The 20,658-nt window shown below is 41.5% G+C and overlaps 1 protein-coding gene across 9 annotated transcripts in view; it reads right to left on the minus strand.

Moving 5' to 3' along the window:
• Window positions 1–20,658, minus strand: part of PLCB4 (phospholipase C beta 4) — a 426,130-nt gene that overhangs the window by 141,368 nt on the left and 264,104 nt on the right. For all 9 annotated transcript variants that reach the window (XM_047745406.1, XM_047745403.1, XM_047745405.1 and 6 more), the window contains one exon: window positions 14,781–14,879. In XM_047745406.1, the coding sequence (XP_047601362.1) occupies window positions 14,781–14,864 (84 nt within the window). In that variant the 5' untranslated portion in view covers window positions 14,865–14,879. The remainder of the gene's footprint in view (window positions 1–14,780; window positions 14,880–20,658) is intronic.

Raw genomic sequence — 20,658 nt, forward strand, 5'->3', positions numbered from 1 at the left:
TTTGCTGTGTGAGACAAACAGATGAAAAATAAATTCTTTCCATCCTCATTTCCTTAAAAGAATCAAATCAAGAACTCCTGGATATAGGGGGCGCCTGGGTGGCTCAGTGGGTTAAGCCGCTGCCTTCGGCTCAGGTCATGATCCAGGTCCTGGGTTCGAGCCCCACATCGGGCTTTCTGCTCAGCGGGGAGCCTGCTTCCTCCTCTCTCTCTGCCTGCCTCTCTGCTTACTTGTGATTTCTCTCTGTCAAATAAATAAATAAAATCTTTAAAAAAAAAAAAAAAAAAAAAAGAACTCCTGGATATAGTAACATAATTATGGTCTGAAATAAAGCAAATAGGTTACTAAGAAAGTTAAGTAGCCTCCATTACTATGTGTATGTGTGTATACATAAATATTTTAAAAATATCATGCATATCTTCAAAAAACTGGAGGGGAAGAAAACATTTGGGGGCACCTGGGTGGTTCAATCTGTTAAGCATATGCCTCACCTCAGATCATGATCCCAGGATGTTGGGATCAAGCCCGATACTGGACTCCCCACTCAGTGGGGAGTCTGCTTCTCTTTCTGTCCCACCCCGCTCCCCCCACCCCCACTCATGCTCTCAAATAAATAAAATCTTAAAAAAATTAAAAAAAAAAGTTTTCCTTAATCCTCTCAAGGTCCCTGACTAGGTCTGAAAATTAAACTGACAAAGACAGATCAGCAACAGAAAAGCATGCAAATTTATTTACTCTAAATTTTATGTATAATAAAAAGAACCACAGGCCCCAAATGAGGTCACTTATGTGAAGGTCCTTGTCAGCAAACCAAGACTTAAAACCTAAAGTAACTGTAGTTTCAACCCTGAAAGTAATGTGACCTGCAACCAGCCAACCCGGAGTTTCAGGGTCAGCCCTAGGAGGCAGCCCACTGGTAGACCCCCTCTGTTCCCCTTAGGAAGACAACTTTGCCTAAAACCATGCGTTCTTTGCTAACAATCCCCCCCTTTCCATTCCCTCCTTGCTTTTAAAAACCTTTCCTTTCCCGCAGTTCAACAGAGCGCCTTTCTACTTGCTGGATGGATTGTGGGATGTTATGCAATTCGTGAATTGTTTAAGGAAGCCAACTTGATCTTACATTTACTTGGATGAATTTTGTTTTTAAACATGTGACATGATAGTCTGCATAAGAAAGTGAAGACAAGAAAAAAATGGCTAAACCTGAGTATTTTTGTGTTAGGTGTGATGAATAGTGTGGACAATTAGAAATAGCATAGGTCAAGGAGTATGAGATTAAGTGTAGTCAGCTGGGGGTGGGGAGTGTCTTAGAAAGGCCTGTTTGTTCAGATTCTTCTCAGAGCACCTTTGTCATGGAAGATATGGATGCTTCTTTCTTGTAGGTATAGGGAGGACACCTCTCACATGTGGGTTTTTTATGACCTGCTTTGGGAGTGGGGGAAGAGGAGGGATGCTTCTGAATGACCTTCAAACTCCTTCTGCTTAAAATATCCAACATACCGAGGTGCCGTATTTTGAACCTCATCATTTATAAATGGCAGCCATTTCAGGGTCCCAAGTCATGATACAGGTAGCTGTGATTCACGTGTGTTCTCTTGGTCAGTACATCAGATCTGGAGGCAGCCTCCAGCAATCACTACATGTTGAATAGTAGGCAATTCCTTAATTGATTTAGGCTTCTCTTTCTTTTGTATAATGTGGAAAATAATCTCATTTAATCCTTAATGCCATCTGAGGGTTTGAAAGATGATGACTGATGTCAGGTGCAAAACATACTGAAGAGTGAAATAAATCTAATGCATTCACATCCTCTGGAAAAAGAAAAGTTTCTTTTACTGAACAGTCCCCCCCCTCTTTATCTGCATTGCCTGTTTGGGGGAGATCAGCTGTGAAGAACTTTAAATGCATTTTTTTTTCCTTCTGTGGAAATCCCAAACTCCCTGACTTGCTCTATGCCTTGTGGTTCTCAAACTTGAACTGCATCATCAGAATCACCCTGGCGGCTTTAAAAATAAGGATTGCTGGAGCTCCCCGCCCAGAGTTTCTCATTCGGTTGGTCTGGGGTGGGGCCTGAGAGTTTGCATTTCTTTTTTTTTTTTTTTTAAGACTTTATGTATTTATTTGACAGACAAAGATCACAAGTAGGCAGAGAGGCAGGCAGAGAGAGAGAGAGGAGGAAGCAGGCTCCATGCTAAGCAGAGAGCCCGATGCTGCGGGGCTTGATCCCTGGACCCTGGGATCATGACCTGGGCAGAATGCAGAGGCTTTAACCCACAGAGCCACCCAGGCGCCCGAGAGTTTGCATTTCTAACAAGGACTCCAGGTGCTGCTAATGCAGCTGGTCAAGGACTACACTTTGAGAACCACGACAGGCTAGCACATGGAATCTTTCTGGTCAGTTGTGAGCAGCTATGTGGCCTCAGATGAGGTATTTAACCACTGTAAGCCTTGGTTCTACAGTTTATAAAAGGAGGTTAGAGATCTACCCAACAACAGGCTGCTGCTGCTTTTTTTTTTTTTTTTTTTTAAGATTTTATTCATTTATTTGACACAGAGAAAGAGAGAGCTAGAGATGGAACACAAGCCGGGGGAGTGAGAGAGGGAGAAACAGGCTTCCCGCTGAGCAGGGAGTGTGATGCAGGGCTCGAACCCAGGACCCCAGGTTCATGACTTGAACCAAGGACTGAGCCACCCAGGTGCCCCAACAGCAAGCGTCTTCTGAGGTTTAAGTGAACCAGTGTTTGCTCAGCATTTAAACAGCAACACCCCTTACAGAGCACCTCGTGGAGGCTCACGGTGGCCATGGCACCTATTTCTAGTGAAAGGACTAAAAAGCACCCTCCCTAAACACAAGCGAAATCAGTAACAACAGTGCAAACATTTCCCCCTAAATTTTTAGGAACAGGGAACTCATTCCCATGGAGTGGAGTTTAAAGAAACAGAATTGTATTACTCAAGAAGGGACCTGAACAGGATTCATTTTAACACATGTGGTATATTTCACTGGACGGTTCATTTGTTCACCCTTGAACGAACTCTATTAATTCAATGGCTAGACCACAAGCATTAACAGAGGGCACTCCCAAAGAGAATGCGCCAACGGCATGCAGCCTGGATGTCCTTCAGGCCTCCTCACCATCAGCGTGGAGATCTGCAAGGCTGCACTCATCCCCCCGAATGAGAAGGATTCTCTGGCCGCTGTGCACCTGCTCACCCGTGGCCACAGACATGGCTGGAAGGGATTAATACTGAGCATTTTCCTATATACTCCAGCTTGAATAGAAGCAAGAAAGAACTAGCACTTCAGTGGCTTCTCAGCCCCTCTATTTTAATTTTATGGGTTCATTATCCATACACTTTCTTCGTATATTGTTTTGTTCTTTTTCCACATGCTCCTTGTAAATCTATGCCACCCCAGGTTTCCATCTCTGGTTTCCTCGTGGATGCATCTCACGTCTTCCAGCAATAAGCAGACCTTCGTGCACCCCTGAACAGAATACATCTCAAGCCATAGAGTTTTCCATGAGACTGACTCAGACGCTATTTCACGGGTGAGGTCCTTCTATTCCAACAGGGGATAAAGTTATCTTCTACCCTTGTGAACAAATGAAGAATAGCAAACCCAAGGAAACTTCATGGAGAGGGGGAAAAGAAAAACATAAAAATGAAAAGAGTAATTAATAAGCAAAACCAAAGCAAACTGGGGCATCTTATAGAAAAGAAAGACCCAAGTGGTTCACTGCACATCAAAGCTGATAGAATTCTAGAGAAGAGGGAAAAGAAGTGGAGAATGGCTAACCTAAAAATAAAATAAGACATTTGTAAGGGCAAACAATGGGCTCCAAGTAACTACTTGGAACTGAAAGTATCCTTACCACCCAAACTAATGTGTTATTCATTTCTGTGTAACATTATTTGTCTTCTGAGCAAGGGGTCTGCAAGCTACAAGCCTGTGGGTCAAATCCAGCGTGCCCCCGTTTTTGAAAATAAAATTTTATTAGAACATAGCCCATTCATTCAATGATGGATTATCTATGTTCTGTGACTTTTTGTGCCACAAAGTCAAGTATTTGTAACAGAGACCGTGTGGCTTATAAAGCCTGATAAATTGTCTAGTCCCTTATAGGAAAAGTATGTTGACTGCTGTTCTAAGCCTTTACTACATAAAGAGTACCTAAGAGAACTGTGGTTGATTACATAGACAGCCCAATCCTTCATGCCTCCCTGCATCCACACCCTTTGCAATGTGACTTATAGCTTCTCCCATCAGGAGGTGTCTCTACTCCTTGAGTCTGAGATGGTCTCATGACTCGCTTTGATCTAGAGAATGCAGCAGAAACACGGCTGACTCCAAGAGACAACAAGCCTCGCCTGCTGGCAGAAGGATGACAGAACAGGTGGACTGGAAAGGAGAAGGTCTTGCTAAGGCCATCTGAAATCAGCCAGCCCCAAGTCAGCTCAGCAGACACTTGAGTGAGCCCAGCTGAGCTCCACTCGGATGGCTGACCCACAGAATCTTAGGCTATTTAAGTGGTTGCTATCTTAAACTTTGGGATTGGAATATATCACTCCCAAATATGCCACTTGGGCATATGGATTATGGTGAACTGAAAATAACTGAGAATCAACAGATGCAGAAAAAGGCCTTCTCAAAGCTTCCCTCATCTGCTTAAAATCAGAAACTTTTGAGAAATGAAGGCAGCCATGAATCCCGTCTCCAGAGAGTTATGGGCATGAAGACAGAAAGCTGGCACCAAGATGAGTCTGCACAAACAAACCTTTCTAAAATAACCTCTATCTCTCATTTGTTTCCTCATATATATCTATCTTCCCACAATTTATTGCCCCTAGAAGCCCAAATCCTCTTTCACTTTATCTGGTCACTACTCCACAATTTATCATCTTTTGTTAAAACGGTATACAAGCTTCTGAGTCTACCCATTTCTTTGGGTTTTCACTTTCCGGTGAAGCTCCTGTGCCTGTAAAAATAGTAACATCAACACAATTTTATGCCTTTCTTCCTGTTCATCTGGCTTATGTCATCTTAATTTGCTAGCCCCAGCCACTGAACCTAAGAGGACAGAGGAAAGCTTGGCTCCGCTATGTCATTAAGCTTTGGTGTACTGTGTTGTGTGTAACAACACAACAAAAACTGATACAATTATTGACCAATCCCTGATCCTTTTATACACTTGTCTTTTCACGTTACTAACTCGTGCCTTTCTTTACTTTCAGGCCTCAAAGCTCCTTCCAGATTTGATGTCCTATCTCCTAGTGGGACTTCAAATCAGGTTCACACTTGTTCTCCTTGCTTTGCTGGAACTTTACCTGCTGGTTGGTCAAGCCTGACCTTTGGTTATTTCTCTTTGGGGCAACTGTCTCTTATAGTTCCAATACTTTAGACTTCTTCACCTCCAAGTCCTTGTATAGGTTTGTACTTAGCACTCTGGAAAACCTCTCATTTAACATACATGTTTTCATTGGTTTAATCAAGGCACACTTCTTTTTTACCAAGGGCAGCGAGTGGTTTCTTCCTGAAGCTCACACACTCAGAGGCAAATAGTGACAGGGCAGATCCGCAAACTGTGATTTGAAATTGCTCTTCTAACCTTACCCGCAAATAAAGGAGCAAATGTGCACCAAGGATCTATGAGTGAAAATCTGGGATTATCCTGGGCTTCTGTTATATAATCCCTCACTCTTAGTTAGGGTTAAAAAAAAAAAAATGAAAGGGGGGAGAGGTTCAAGCCATTTATGGCAGAAACATTAGAAGTCTGATTATTTATGCCAAGAGTTTGCACTGGTTATCTTTTGAGTTATTGGCTGAACCTTTTATTCTGGATAAGCACTGGGACACAACAAAACAGACCTGGTCTCAACCATGATAGAGCCTTTGTTCTGAAGACACATCCCATCCACACACACGGGTGACTCAGACTCCTACTAGAAAGCTCTGGCATGGATAAACTGACACGCAGGACAGATGCTTACTCAGACAGGTAAAAGGACTTGCTCAAGGTCATAACTTGCAAATATCTGGGTCAAGGCTCAAACCAGAGTCTTCTGCCTTGATACCCATTTTCTGGAATTTTCCAAACCATACAGACTTTTCCTTAATGCTTCAGGGTTGGATGCCCACGAGCTCTAAGCTTTGGGAATTTGAAAGCACAGTTAATAGTATCAGAACTGTTGTTTTAAAATCTGGTCTAGGGGCACCTGGCTGGCTCAGTTAGTACAACATGCAACACTGGTTCTCAGGGTTCTAAGTTCAAGCTCCATGCTGAGCATGGAACCAACTTAAAAAGAACAAATATATTAAAAAAAAATTAAATCCGATCTAGAGGAAGGAACAGGCCTGGGTGTTTTTGCAAAAACTTGGCTGATGTTAGGTGGTACAGTTTTGGGTTGTTTCCATGCTCAGGTCAACTAAGTGCCTAGGCACCTGGCCACAACTTTCTTATCTTGTAAGGAAGAAGTCACATGGCTGAGATGACAAGAAAAGTACCTGAAAGCAGGCTGATATAGAACAGCAAAATCCTTAGGCCCACCCACCTTATTATCTCTATTGTAGCACAGAGATGGTAAGAAAATTATGTATGGAGCGGCGCCCGGGTGGCTCAGTTGGTTAAGCGACTGCCTTCACCTCAGGTCATGATCTGAGGGTCCTGGGATCGAGCTCTGCATTGGGTTCCCTGATCAGCAGGAAGCCTGCTTCTCCCTCTCCTACTCCCCTGCTTGTGTTTCCTGCCTCACTGTGTCTCTCTCTTTCTCTATCAAATAAATAAATAAAATCTTTAAAAAATAAAAAGAAGAAAGAAAGAAAATTGTCTGTGGTGATACAGCCAGTAGGAGGAAGGAGTAAGACTCTAGCTTGCCTTTCTTCTGTTAAATTCCTTGTGTTCTCCAACCATGCATTCCCATCTCCTACCTACTTTGCTCGTGCCTCCTCCCCCACCGACCACAAACCATTTTCAACACAGCCACCAAAGTGTTTCCAAAATGCCTACCAGAGCACATCAGTCTCGCTGAAATGGCTTCCCACAACGACCCGAAAGAAATCCAAGCTCCTTGTCCTGGTTCTACAACCTTGATTCTCATACTCGAGTGTGCTTCCATTTGTTCATCCTCTACTTATGCTCTTCAATTCCCTTTCTGCTCACTTTATTTTTAACTAAAACTTAGGCGATTTCTATTATAAGCAAAATGTTTCTTAGGTACTGTGGAAGATACGATGATAAATGCTGTTCATTTCAGGAAGAGGAACTGCCTAAGTGCATCCATAAATCTGACCCTTCTCTCTGCCTCCCTTGGGGACCACCCGAGCTTCCAGTGCCAGAGACTCCCACCTCACCTTACAGTCTTTATTCTCCTTCACCTTCTCCACCCACTGGGTCAGAAAATCCTCTGATTCATTCTCATACCTAGCCTCTCCCCTTACTTCTCTCCATGGTGTGGACACTGTCCTTCTGTAGTTTCGGTTCTTGCTCTCCCGCACCCTTCCCTCGGTCCTAGCTGGACAAGCCCCTCGCCTCCCCCACACCCATGGCCTTGAGCAAGCTGTGGGCTCCACCCACCTCTCAGCTGTGGTTTGATCAACTGGTTGGCCCTTCCATTAAGACTCAGCCAGAAGGGGGTCTGCTCTCTTAGGCATCCCAGATCAGCCCTGCGCACTGGACACCCCTTCCAGCCCTCTCACACCACAAGGAAGATGACCCACCACTCTCCTCATCACAACTTGACTTTGGAGGAAAGGACGGGGTGAGGATGGTGGGGCACCTAGGCCACCGGCTAAATTTCAAAATCACACGTCTGGACTTAATTTGTTGGATAATGAAGTGATCTCAACACATTATTGTTTTGCTTTAAATATCCAATTCTAGTGGGGACTGGAGTTTGAGGAAAGTGAGACTTGTGGCAAGACAAGCAATTCCTGAACTAATATCCACCAGGCACATGTAGTAATAGGTTCCTAGGTTGAAAATTCCATAATTAAACTCGGCTGAGCTCATTTCCCTACTTTTTCTCCACTTCCCCACTCCAAATTTGAAGTTATATTATTTTTGGCTTTGTGACTGGCAATTTTAGGCTTTAAATAATAGAAGCATGAGCTTCTATTCCATGTACCATCAAGTGACCATCAGCAATACCTCCCAGGAGAATATTAATCTTCTGGTCTTTCCTCCAGTTTTTTTTTTTTTTTTTTTTTTTTTTCCTCCAGTTTTCTAACCATTTCGACTCCAACACCTCCCTGCGTCCCTCCTGTGTGTGGGCAAAATTAACGTTTCATTCAGTTCTCTCACTAATCATTAAATTTTTGTCCACCTTTTAGAGTACTTTAAAGACTAGGGACACCTGGGTGACTCAGTGGGTTAAAGCATCTACCTTAGGCTCAGGTCATGATCCCAGGGGCCTGGGATCAAGCCCTACATCGGGCTCCCTGCTCAGCGGGGAGCCTGCTTCTCCCTCTCCCTCTGCCCCATCCCACCATTTCTGCTTGCTCTCTTGTGAGTGTGTGTTTCTGCCCCTCGTTCAAATAAATAAAAAAATTTTTTTAAAGCTGAAAAACCACTAAATATTATGATTATCATTACCATCATGGTGACTCTGTAAGCATTTTTCCCTGCAAATACAAGTAACAGGCAAAATTCTACACTCCACTCTTTGAGCCCAATATCCTGATCCTGTTAGTACAATTCAGTTTAAACGATCCAAAACTTGGGGACGATTAAAAAATAAGTAGGTAAGTAAATAAATAAATAAAAGGTTAACTATCACCTGGACAGTCAAAGGGAACACTGTCTAAGAGGCCTACCAGAGGATTTATTTCTATAGAAGAATGTACTTTGGGTTGATCAACCAGTTACTCAGAGTCTTTGCAGTTAGCTAGAGATGTTGCACCTGTTTTGTGTCCACAGAGACACGTGGGATTTGTGGCTGGTAGAAAAGACAACCACAGAACTCATAGTTTCATGGTCCTACAGGACAGCAACCAGCTTTGTAGTGAACTGACCAAACTTGGGTTAGCTTCCCTCTCCTAACTATATATAGTTGACCTTCAAACAGCATGGGTCCACATAGATGTGGAGGTTTTCTGTTTTGTTTTGATAAACGCAGTACAGTGCTGTAGATGTATTCTCCTTAGGATTTTCCTAACAACATTTTCTTTCCTGTAGCTTCCTTGATGGTAAGAATACAGCAGAGAATACATATGACACACAAAATACGTGTTACTCAACTGTTTTGTTATCAGTAAGACTTCTGGTCAACAGTGGGCTATTAGCAGCTAAGTATTTTGGGGAAGGCGGAGGTCAAGATGGTATGAGGATTTTTCATGGCAGAGAGGTCTGGGCTGCACCCCCTGAGTTGTTCAAGGGTCAAATGTACAACTCTCTTCTTCCAGTGCTCTTAGAACTAGCTTTGCCATCTTGCCGGTGTCCTCACAGAGGGGTTAAATAAATCTTGAAGCCAAAATACTTTCTATGAGGGTTGTGTTTTTAGGTTTTTTTTTTTTTTTGAAAATTATATTTAGAAAATTCTTCACTTCCCTGATGAACAGCCTGGGGTGTGTAGGCTGTCTGGGCCTTTCAGAGCTTTGCTACATGGTCCTCCATTTGAATTTCAGAGCTGTCCTGGAAAGAGGCAATTGTTGGCCTCTCACACTCAGACCTACTTTAGGCTGGTCCTGGTCCTGCACTTTGACATTTCACTGGGTCTGATGACAGCAATAATTGTTTCCCTTGTCCTGGTAACAGGTGGAAGCACCTACAGATTCCACTAAAGTGTGTGTTGGAGGAAGGGTTGGAGGGTAGAGGGTGGAAGGGGCTAGGACAAAGACCAAGGCTTTTCCAGAAAACAGGGCTCTACCTGGGCAGCTTGCCTCAGTGACAATGAAGTCTCAGGGTAAGAAAAAGGAGTAGCCCCCACCTGGGGATCCAGGACATGGAAGGATGGGAGCCTGAGGTGAATCATCTGTACAACATTTAAGTCTCAGCTCTAGCTGCCACCAAGAAGACATGGCCGAAGCAAACTGTAGATTCCAACCAAGGGAACTGAGAGCTCCTTCTTTCTGTTGAGAAATCTGGTTGTCGTTTGCGCTTGTTGCCTAGAACCGTGCTGCCCAGTAAGACAGGCACTGGCCATGTGCAGCTGGGTAAGTTCAGATTAAAACCAACTAAAGTGAAAAACCCAGTTCCCGCAACCCCACCAGGCACATCTCAAGTGCTGGGCAGCCACACGTGGTCAAGGGCAGCACAGACACAGACCACCTTCATCAGGCAAAGCTCCCTAGGTGACCACTTGTCTAGAAGGATTATGTGAGGTTACACAAAAGCAAAGGTCTCAGGAGAGTCTGGCCCCCTTTTTACCTCACACTCTCACTTCAAACTGCTCAGGATGAGAAGGGACTAAAATCTTCTGTTTTGGTTGTTTGGCTTAAGAGAGAGAAGAAAAAAAACTTTTTTTTTAATTTGGAGAAGAGGCATGTGGAAAAGAGGAAACAGGTAAACTGGAAAAGGAGTCTGAGGGGGAGATTACAAAAAGAAGAGAAGCTGGAACATGCATCTTAGTGGAAGAGAAGGGGGGAAAGGAGAAGACGATGAGAGCCAGTCCCTGGCCAGGCTGGTGAAGGAAATTTGTTGAGCGCCATCTCTGATGTTTAATCTTGAAGTGAGTCCTGTTGTGTGCTCCAATCCTCCTCTGCTACCAGCAAATCTTACATGAAAGTCTATTTGATACAATGCTCTTGCTCTGGGGAGTTGATGATATATACAAAGTCCTGGGGACAGAAAGGTAAGAAGGCACGAAGGATGCGGGACATCACCAAGAAAGTGTCCGCAGGTAGGAATCTAGGGAACACCAGGGAGGGCCCAGTGTAGCCAGGGCATAAGGTCTTCGGTCTTTTAATATGTTATTAAAGGAAAATCAGGAGACTGTTTAAGCTGGAGACATTTGGGTTGCAAGTGTTTTAAAAGGTATTGTTATTTCTCACCTCTGCAATAGAAAAATCTCTGCCTTAAAGACTGAAAAACAAGTATCTCTTAAGGAAACAAAATACATTTTGCATTTCAGTAACTTTTAGGTCATGTTGGTTTGGATAAAAAGCAGATTTACAAGTGTCATGGGAATAAAATCAGGGGCTACAATGCAGACTGCTACAATGCAGACTTACACAGTCTCTAAGAATGTGGCCAACCTCAAAAGCAATACCGAAATAATAAAATAATGTTTAAATGCAATTGCATTGATTACATTTATTGGCAAAATAACATATACTTTCAAAACAGTGACGAGTAGGGGCACCTGGGTGGCTCAGTCGTTTAAGCGTCTGCCTTCAGTTCAGGTCATGATTTCAGGGTCTGCGGATCGAGCCCCGTGTCAGGATCCCTGCTCAGTGGGGAGTCTGCTTCTCCCTCTCCTACCTACCCTCCAGGCTCATGCATTCGCTCTCTCTCTCTCTCTCAATAAATAAAATCATAAAATAGTGACTAGTCAACACTTATTTTCTGATCTAGAGCATGCTCACCCACAGCCTGACCCCCTTCCTTGCCTTCTTTAAACACATGCGCTGAACACAATTGAGTATCTGGCTGATCCGTCAGGCCCTCATGATAACGTTAGTTGTCACATGGTGCTGAAGGCATTTATGCCCCTTTGTAAATGATCCCTTTGCTATGATGCTTTTGGGATACTCGGGCTGTGTCTTCTCTAACTTCTGCTCCTCTCGCTTGCTGTCAGCTGTCATTTCCCACTGCTGTTCACACACACCGGAGAAACAAACCTTCTACACTTGCATTTTGTCGCCTTTAATATTTTAGCAGCTGTGGCTCCAAAGAACTGAATCTTACAGGACCGGGAAACGCTAATAAAAAGTGGCCACGGTCCAGTTTCTAATATCGTGACTTTCTTGTTTGATACGTTGTTATGAAGAGAGGCATCTACTTTATTAAGTGAAAACTTGTTTTGCTTATATCCTGATAAGATATCACTTAAAGCTGAAAGCTGAGCTGGGTTGTATTTAATCCTTGTTCAAGACTGTGACCTCTACCTCATTTTCTGAGGAACCTGGGTGAAAAGCAATGGCCCTTAGGAGCCCACGTAAATCAGTGTTTTCTAAATATGAGTGATTCATGATGATTAATGGCTAAAGAAAATCATCCTGAGAAATAAAAATAATAACCTCCAGCTCATCAAATCACAGTTCACTTGATAAAGCATAAAACTAGCACCTTTTTCCTCTAATGTGTTTCTGCTTACATAACAGTAGCCAAGATACTCAGCCAGTGATAATATTTAATCTCTTCAAAATGACCTTCTCTGTTTGTTAGACGACATGCAGTATTTTTAAGTAATCCTATAGATTTCCAGGGCTTGGGATGCTGCCTGAGGAAACTGCCAAACTTCAGGATAATACTCTAGTAGTTCCTGGGAGTGATGTCCCACCAGCTCATAACCCAGGGTCAATGGTCATTATCTTGGTGACTCTAGTGCTCAACCTGGAGCTGGCTTACCTGGGAAAATTGCTTATAAGTGCTAAGCCAGTCCATAGCCTTCTTTGCCACACTGGGTAAAGTGGATTAAAAACAGCCAACTGCAATAACTTACTTTGTACTAAGCTTGAACTATATCAAATTGTTGATATTGGTCACTTATTATTTAAAAGATGAAACCTGTTATACAGTTTACACTATTGTTTTGAGTCTATTGAGGTTCAGATCCCCATACAGAGCTTGACGATTATCAAGTACTCTCACCATTTCACTTAACAACAGGAATAAACAATAATAGAACCAGACCGAGTTGGAAACATTTTTATCTAAAATTCTCTGTAATGCTACATCAACAGTGAGTTTGGCAGTTGCAGGCCTCCTGCTTGTCCCCAGAGAAAGATAAGTAAAAGATGGTCTTTGACCTCAAGAAACTCAGAATACAGTAGGAGACATAAAAACAGCAAGTAAAATGTGAATATGGTGTACAATGTGCAAAGGTAGGTTGGTGGTGGCACAAAGGAATTATCAATAAGATTTTATTTATTTGACAGACAGAGACCGCAAGTAGGCAGAGAGGCAGACAGAGGGGGGGGGGAAGCAGGCCCCCTGCTGAGCAGAGAGCCCAATGTGGGTCTCCATCCCAGGACCCTGGGATCATGACCTGAGCCAAAGGCAGAGGCTTTAACCCACTGAGCCACCCAGGTGCCCCAAGGAGTTAACAATTCTTATTGAATGGGTCAAGGAAGAGATCAATGATGTAGAGATTTCTCATCTGGGTTTTGAAGGATGATTAGGAGTTCACCAGTCACACTAGGAGGAATAAGCCATTTTAGAAAAAGAGAGCAGCATGCACAAAGTATGTAAAATAACAGTATCTTGGGGGAACTGTTAGGGGATTTTTATGGTGAAAGCAGAATGTGTGTGTGTGTAGCAAACTGGTGGGAAATGAGGCTGCGGTATTAGGCAGGAACCAAATCAAGGAAGGCCTTATATTTCATCTTATCCTACAACAGAGAATTATGGAAGCCTCTGAAATAGAGAAAAAGCAAGTTCTGATTTAGATTTTCAAAAGATCAGAATCACAATTCTGGAAGAGAGAAAAAAAGAAGAAAAAACAAACAAACAAACAAAAGACTAAGAGAAAACTGCCAAAGAATTAATAGTGGTTATCTCCAGGGGGTGAAATATTTTCTGTCTTCGCATAGCAAAATGCAGCTAACAGTTCCTTCGCAGAAGGAGTCAAGTTTGTCCTATAAACAGCTGTCACTTCAATATTTTAATTTACTACAAGGAATAGTGACCACTCTGGGGCCCATCCTTAGCCTTTCTCAATTTTGTTTACTGACAAAGCAACTATGGCATAAATCTAGAGGGTATTAGGATACACATTTTGGAAAAACCAAGTCGATAAGTACTGCGTCACGTCAGCCCACAGACCTCATGAAAAGGCCTGACAATCCGAACCTCTGAGGGGGCCATCACAATCAGCCACGACACACATTCCAGAGCTTTCCAGGGGAACTAATTATGACTTGAGATGAAGTCTTAAACAATTTTACATTTCACTTTGCCTCAGAGGTGACAGTCTCCTCATACCCCCTTCCCCAATTCACCTCAAATTCAAGTACAGTCCAAGAAAAACAATGCATTTACAAATGCTAATGAGGCTTCAACTCACAGACCTAAACTTCCCTAATAGATTGGTGGCCCCAAACTCCTGCTCTATAGAAAGTCTGGAGTCCATGTTGTCTTGCAAAGGGCACAAACGATAAATGGTAGAAACCCAGGCATGCAAAGCTTTGATCCAGCTGTTCGGTACGAATGAAACCAGCAAAGCAAATGACTGGCACAAAGTCCAATCACTATTCCATTTACAACAAATATGAAGTTTTATGTAGCAAGCCTGCCAAAACCACTTCGTTAGGCAAAAACTGTTACTACATGAAACCCATCTGTAAAAACAGGGTAATAATAGCAACAACCTTATAAGGTTGTTGTGAAGAATTAAACAAATAATACACACAAGTGCTCAGAAGACTGTCTGGCACACAGTGAGCACTCAATAATTTATAGCATCATTATCCTGATTATATCTGGCACACGGTAAGTGCTCAATAAATTACAGTATCATTTTCATTATTATTAGATCTCATAACTTGCCTCTTTCCAACTATTTCAACTTATAAATCTCAAAGATGTTCTTACTTATGTCAAAGACTATTTACTCAATACTGTAATTAAAATGAAATAATTATAAGAATGTTTTGAGAGAAAAGATTAATAACACTTCTTTACCTCTTCATATCTGTCAAAAACGGCTCCTTCTTGCAAAAAGGAAGGAACTTCCTTCTGCCAGTTAAATTCATAAGGTTTGGCCATGATTACACTCAAGACCTAAAAATGAAAAAGAACATCTCATTAGTGTGCAAAATTTAAAAACAAGTGAAGATCAAAGGTTAATCACTTTATGCGTTTGCGAAAGCTCTTCTTAATACACATAGAGTAAGCCCATAAATTGTCTCTTTCTTCTTCTTTTCTTCATCCGATTCCAACTTCCCTTCGCCTCGTCTCTAAACCTGGGGAAATACAGTTGGCTCTTGAACAACACAGGTTTGAACTGGATGGGTCCACTTATACAAGATTTTTTTTTTTTAATAAATATAGCACAGGGGCGCCTGGGTGGCTCAGTGGGTTAAGCCGCTGCCTTTGGCTCGGGTCATGATCCCAGGTCCTGGGTTCGAGCCCCACATTGGGCTTTCTGCTCAGCAGGGGGCCTGCTTCCTCCTCTCTCTCTGCCTGCCTCTCTGCTTACTTGTGATTTCTCTCTGTCAAATAAATAAATAAAATCTTAAAAAAAAAATAAATAAATAAATAAATAAATATAGCACAGTACTTAAATGCATTTTCTCTTCCTTAGGATTTTCTTAACATTCTCTTTCCTCAAGCTCACTTTATTATAGAAATACAGTATATACTACATATAATATACAAAATATGGTTAACCAACTGTTTATGTTATTGTAAGGCTTCTGGTCAACAGCAGGCTATTCATAGTTAAGTTCTGGCAGAGTAAAAAATTATATGTGAATTTGTGATCACGTGGAAAGTTGGAGCCCCTAACTTCCCTGTTGTTCAAGTGTCAACTGTAATAGCCACAAAGAGGTGATCAACCAGAGGTGATCATTTGGGAACCTTCCCCTCCCTCTCCAAATCATATAAGATAGTAAGGTATGTATTTTAATCTGATGGCATCAGATAAAAGAGAGAAACCACAATCCTGACCCTATTTACAGGAGAGGCCTACTGCTAAGGGTGGGTGGTTCTGCCAGCCTACACTATGAGCCTAAAGATGGACGCATGGTCAGAGAAGTCCACTGGATGATGAGTTGCAGAATCAAACAGGAGTAGCTGAAATATTTTTACTGTTCTTGGTTCTCTCAATAGCCCTCTCACCCCTTCCTCACTTGGGCCACTCAGAGGACTGCAGAAGGTCTGCTTTCTAGCACAGGGCAGCATATATTACACTGAAAGAGAACATGGACATTCTTCAGGGTGGCTGCCTGTACTTTGGAAGAAGCGGGCACTCTTGCTACCCACACTTCTTAGCATAACCCACCATGGTCTACCTCTAGTAACTGCAAGCAGGAAATCTTCAATGAAAAGGTTTAAAATGAATTAAATGAAAAGGAAAATCTTCAATGAAAAGGTAACCAAGAATTACCAAATATTTAAGCAAGGCCAAGAACATGGAAGATGGACACCAAACCCATTAAGTAGAACTGACACCCAAGAAAACAGAGTTAACAGGAGCAATTGATCCTGACTTTGGCTTAAGTGTGGCTAATAAGTGTGGGGGGAAACAGTGCACTCAGTTCCAAAAATATAATTAACTAGAAATCTAGAAATTTAAAAAAGATTGTTGAAATCAAACTCTTATCAGATGAGCAGAATTATAAAGAGAACTCAGCTGAAATGCTGAGCCAAGGGATTCTCAGAGAATGCAACACAGAAAGAAAGCACAATGGAAAAATTTAGAGAGGTAGAAAATGAAAGCTGAAGATTCAACCACCACCCAACGAAACAGCTTCTTCCATCAGAAGGAGAGAAAACAGAGCCAATAGAAGGACTAATCAAAACAACAGTGGAAGAATATTTCTGAAATTTGAATATTTGCATATTCAGATTTGAGTCCTCAGTGTGAATATCTGAGTCCCTGGTTGAAAAAAAATCCACTAATGCGAGCAGCATAAATGTGGGGAGTGGGTAGATACACACACTTAAAAATACCTTCGGTGTCACTGAAAACAAGAGATAAGAAGAGAAGTTTTGAAATTCCTAAGAGATGCGCAGAGAGAAGACAATTCAGAGGTGAATGACAGGTAGATGGAAATCGGGCATACTGTTCTCAATATTGCAACCTCAAAACTCTGGGGGACAATAATTTTGGACTTGAAATTGTGTCCAATAAACTAATAGTTTAATTTGTAGGAGAAAATAGAGGTATTTATGGACTTACAAGGTACGAAAGATTTAATGACCTACTCTGAAAGATTTAAGGTATTACATGCTCCATCAAGAAGAAAAATAAATGTAGAGATGGGATAGGGGAAGTAATGTGGAGACAGTGAAGACAGAAGAAAAAAAAGGGAAAGTTTACTCTTAAGTTTTACTTACTCTACAAAAAAAAAAAAAAAAAAAAGGATGAAGAAATTATAATAATTTTGCTCCCAAATTGCTGGTTATATCAATACAGAGGTTCTGGCAGCTTATGTGGTGAAAGGGAAGGAAGTATGGACCTAAGGGAGGTCAACCATTTGGGGAGTAGAATATCAGTATTTAAGACTCTTGACACTGGCAGAAAGATAGAAGTTTAAGAATTTAAGAATTTTCCTAGAGGAAATTAAAAATGGAGAGTAAAACTTGCACATCATTAGGGAGAGAACAGAACAAAGAAACACGAGTGTCCTTTAAAAAGAAAACAGCTGTGGGGAGGAGGGGGAAAAAGAACACTATACATGGAAAACACAAAAGAAAATGACAACATATCCCAGTTATAACAGATATAAATTGGCTAAATTCACGTATAAAAAGAAAAGACAGAGGCTTTGACATTAGGTAACACTGTGATTGTTTACCATAAGTATTTATAAAATAAAAATGATACAGGAAGTTCAAAAATGAAGGGATGAATAAAACAGTCTAATAAGCACATGCTAGGAGGAAAGAAAGCAGGTGTCCACAGTAATGTAGCAGATAAAACAGACTCAGGGAAAACAGCAAGAGAGAGTGATAAATCATATTAGGAAAAGAGATGATCACAGTGACTTACCAGTCATTAGCATTAAAGCATGTGAGTACATAACATCAGAACATATACTGAAAAACTGGTCAAATACAAAGAAATCTGACAAAGTCACAAACATATTAGGAGACAATGAATGAGTCTCAGAAATTAATGGAATGAGACAAAAATGGAAGAATATTGAAGATCAGAATACTGCACTTACTAGTTTAACCAAAACAATTTAGATGACTTAATTTAAATATAATACTGAATTTAAACATGCCCCTGCCTTTCTTTACATATATATACACATATACAAACATAGAATATTGACTCTTGAATAGATAATATATTATTATTGTATATTTTTTTCATTCCCTCTTTGTATTCAAGCTACCCCCCCACACATATAATAATCTCAGAGTCAGTTCATAATTGGGCCATAGAGGAAACCTCTGTCTTTTCAAAAGTCAGAGTTTAAGGTGGCCATGCTCATTGGCCAAAATTAGGCCAAGTTACAAATTGATGAGAGAGTGAATAAAATCTATATGCATATAAATTAAACATAAACATACACAGACTTCTAAATAATTCTTCAGTAAAACAGAATAGTCAAAGCAAAAATTATAAACTTCTTAGAAATGAAAGGTGGGAGCATTATGTATCAAAACCTAGGTAAGTAATATAGAGCCAAAAGTTGTTTTAAGATGATCAGTAAAAGTTAACTGCTTTCTGAATATTCACATATTAGATAAACATTTGTCGAGTGTTGGGGAGAGAGAAAGATTGGGAAGGAAGAGGATGAGGAAGACGTATAAATTCACAACATGTGTGATGACAAGGGGGTATAATTACAAAGAGAAGAAAAACACATGACAGAATAGTACATGTAACTTTAACCAAAATATCTGAACACCTAAATAAAGTGGATGGGTTTTTCAAAGTTAAAATAAATTTAACTCAAAAAAGGAGAATACATAAACTGAACCTTGGAAGAAATTGAAAAAATAATAAAAGATTAGACCCGCATGGGTCTATTGATGAGTTCTACAAATGTTCAAGGAAAAGGCAAATCCTACTTACCTAACATTTTTCCAGGACACGGGAAAAAGTAAGTTACTCCCTGACTCATTCCACAAGTCCCATGATCAGGTCCTGACAAGGACACCATAAGGTAGGTCAACAAAACACCAACCGACCCTAGAGTTCAATCCTCACAAAGCAAAAATTCTAGCTGAAAGATGAAAAAATCTATCCCAGAAAGTGGCTAAAAGAAGAATTCTGGATGGTTCATCACTGAAAGCAGATCCTTGTGATTCACTACCTAAAGGGATTAAGGAGAAAAGTCTAGTACACACATATCCCGGCATACCATACAATAGGAACTCAACCTGAATGTCAAAGGTCTCTAACACATACCATTAAATAAAACCCGGAAGCCACAGAATGATATGCTCTATGAACGGTGTGATACCATTTACCTAAATACACAGCTACAGAATAAGACCAGTGTAATACCTAATACCACTGATGCACATACACAGACATGAGACAAACCTATGTACTTCTCTAGGCACATTTATGTGTATATAGATAAATTATTAAAACATTTGGAAATTTGTGGGTTACCTGGGTGGCTCAGTTGGTTAAGCATTGGAACTCTTGATTTTGGCTCAGGTCATGATCTCAGGGTCAGGAGATGGAGCCCCATGTTGGGCTCTGTGCTGCTCTGTGGGCTCTGTGCATGGAGCCTGCTTGGGATTCTGGCTCTCCCTCAGCCCCTCCTCCACTCACACAATCATACTCATTCTCTCACCCCTCCACCCCCAAAAAGGAAATTCATCTACCCCTGGGAAGGAAATAAAAATTGGAGCTGAAAATCGAGGTATTTTTAGTGCTATCTTTGCAATGCACGTTTTTATTATAGGAATATTTTCTTGCACTTATGTGCTGCTTGTGTAAATAGAAAAGAATGCAAATTTCAAAGAGGAACAAAAAAGCTGAAATCCTACAGATCGGCAGATGTGTGATTCTTTAGTCCCAAACAATTTAGAAAAAAAAAATTTTAAGAGTTTATTTATTTGACAGAGAGAGATCACAAGTAGGCAGAGAGAGACGGGGAAGCAGCTCCCTGCTGAGCAGAGAGCCTGATGTGGGGCTCGATCCCAGGACCCTGGGGCCATGACCTGAGCAGAAGGCAGAGGCTTAACCCATTGAGCCACCCAGGCACCCCAGTCCTAAACAATTTAAAACAGCAGCAGAAGAAAGTAGTAAGTCATGGCTCTTTGAAGGAGGAATGACTCCATTACTCACTACTGACCAGACTAAAAGCAGGTGAGAGAAGAAAGGGCATTCTAACCAGGGCAGCTGAGGTCGGTCATCACCAAGGCTTCCCATGGAAAGCCAAGATGAGCCAGGCAACAGACAGTGCGAGAAGAGAGAGGAGCTTCCTCCCAGTCCATGTCTCTGTATCCCCAGTAATGACTGTAATTGGGTCTCTCTTCCTAATTCTCTCCACTCATTGGTTTGTTGTTTTCTATGTCTTTCCAGGTCTTTTTCTTGGTGTCTGTATTGGAGAGACAGACACATATACACAGCCCCTTCACTCAAGGTGGGTTAGAAGCCAGCTTCTGGTACAGTGCTGTGTATTCATGCTTTCTATGCCATAAAACAGATTAGCAGAGCAAAATAGACCCGCAGACCCCCTCAGGCTGTCACAGATGTGTTATTCAGTGATCTGTAATGAGAATAACCAACTACAGGGAGCTAAGTGATAGAACTGAAGACAGATGAGAGAGCTACACGGTGCCTTCCCCAGTTGACCAGACATCAGAAATCAGCAGGCAAAACACCTCTCCTTTGCAGAACTTTGTGTTCTATGACCTTTTC

The sequence above is a fragment of the Lutra lutra genome, chromosome 9, assembly GCF_902655055.1.
Source record: "Lutra lutra chromosome 9, mLutLut1.2, whole genome shotgun sequence".
In the NCBI taxonomy this organism is placed as follows: Eukaryota; Metazoa; Chordata; class Mammalia; order Carnivora; family Mustelidae; genus Lutra; species Lutra lutra.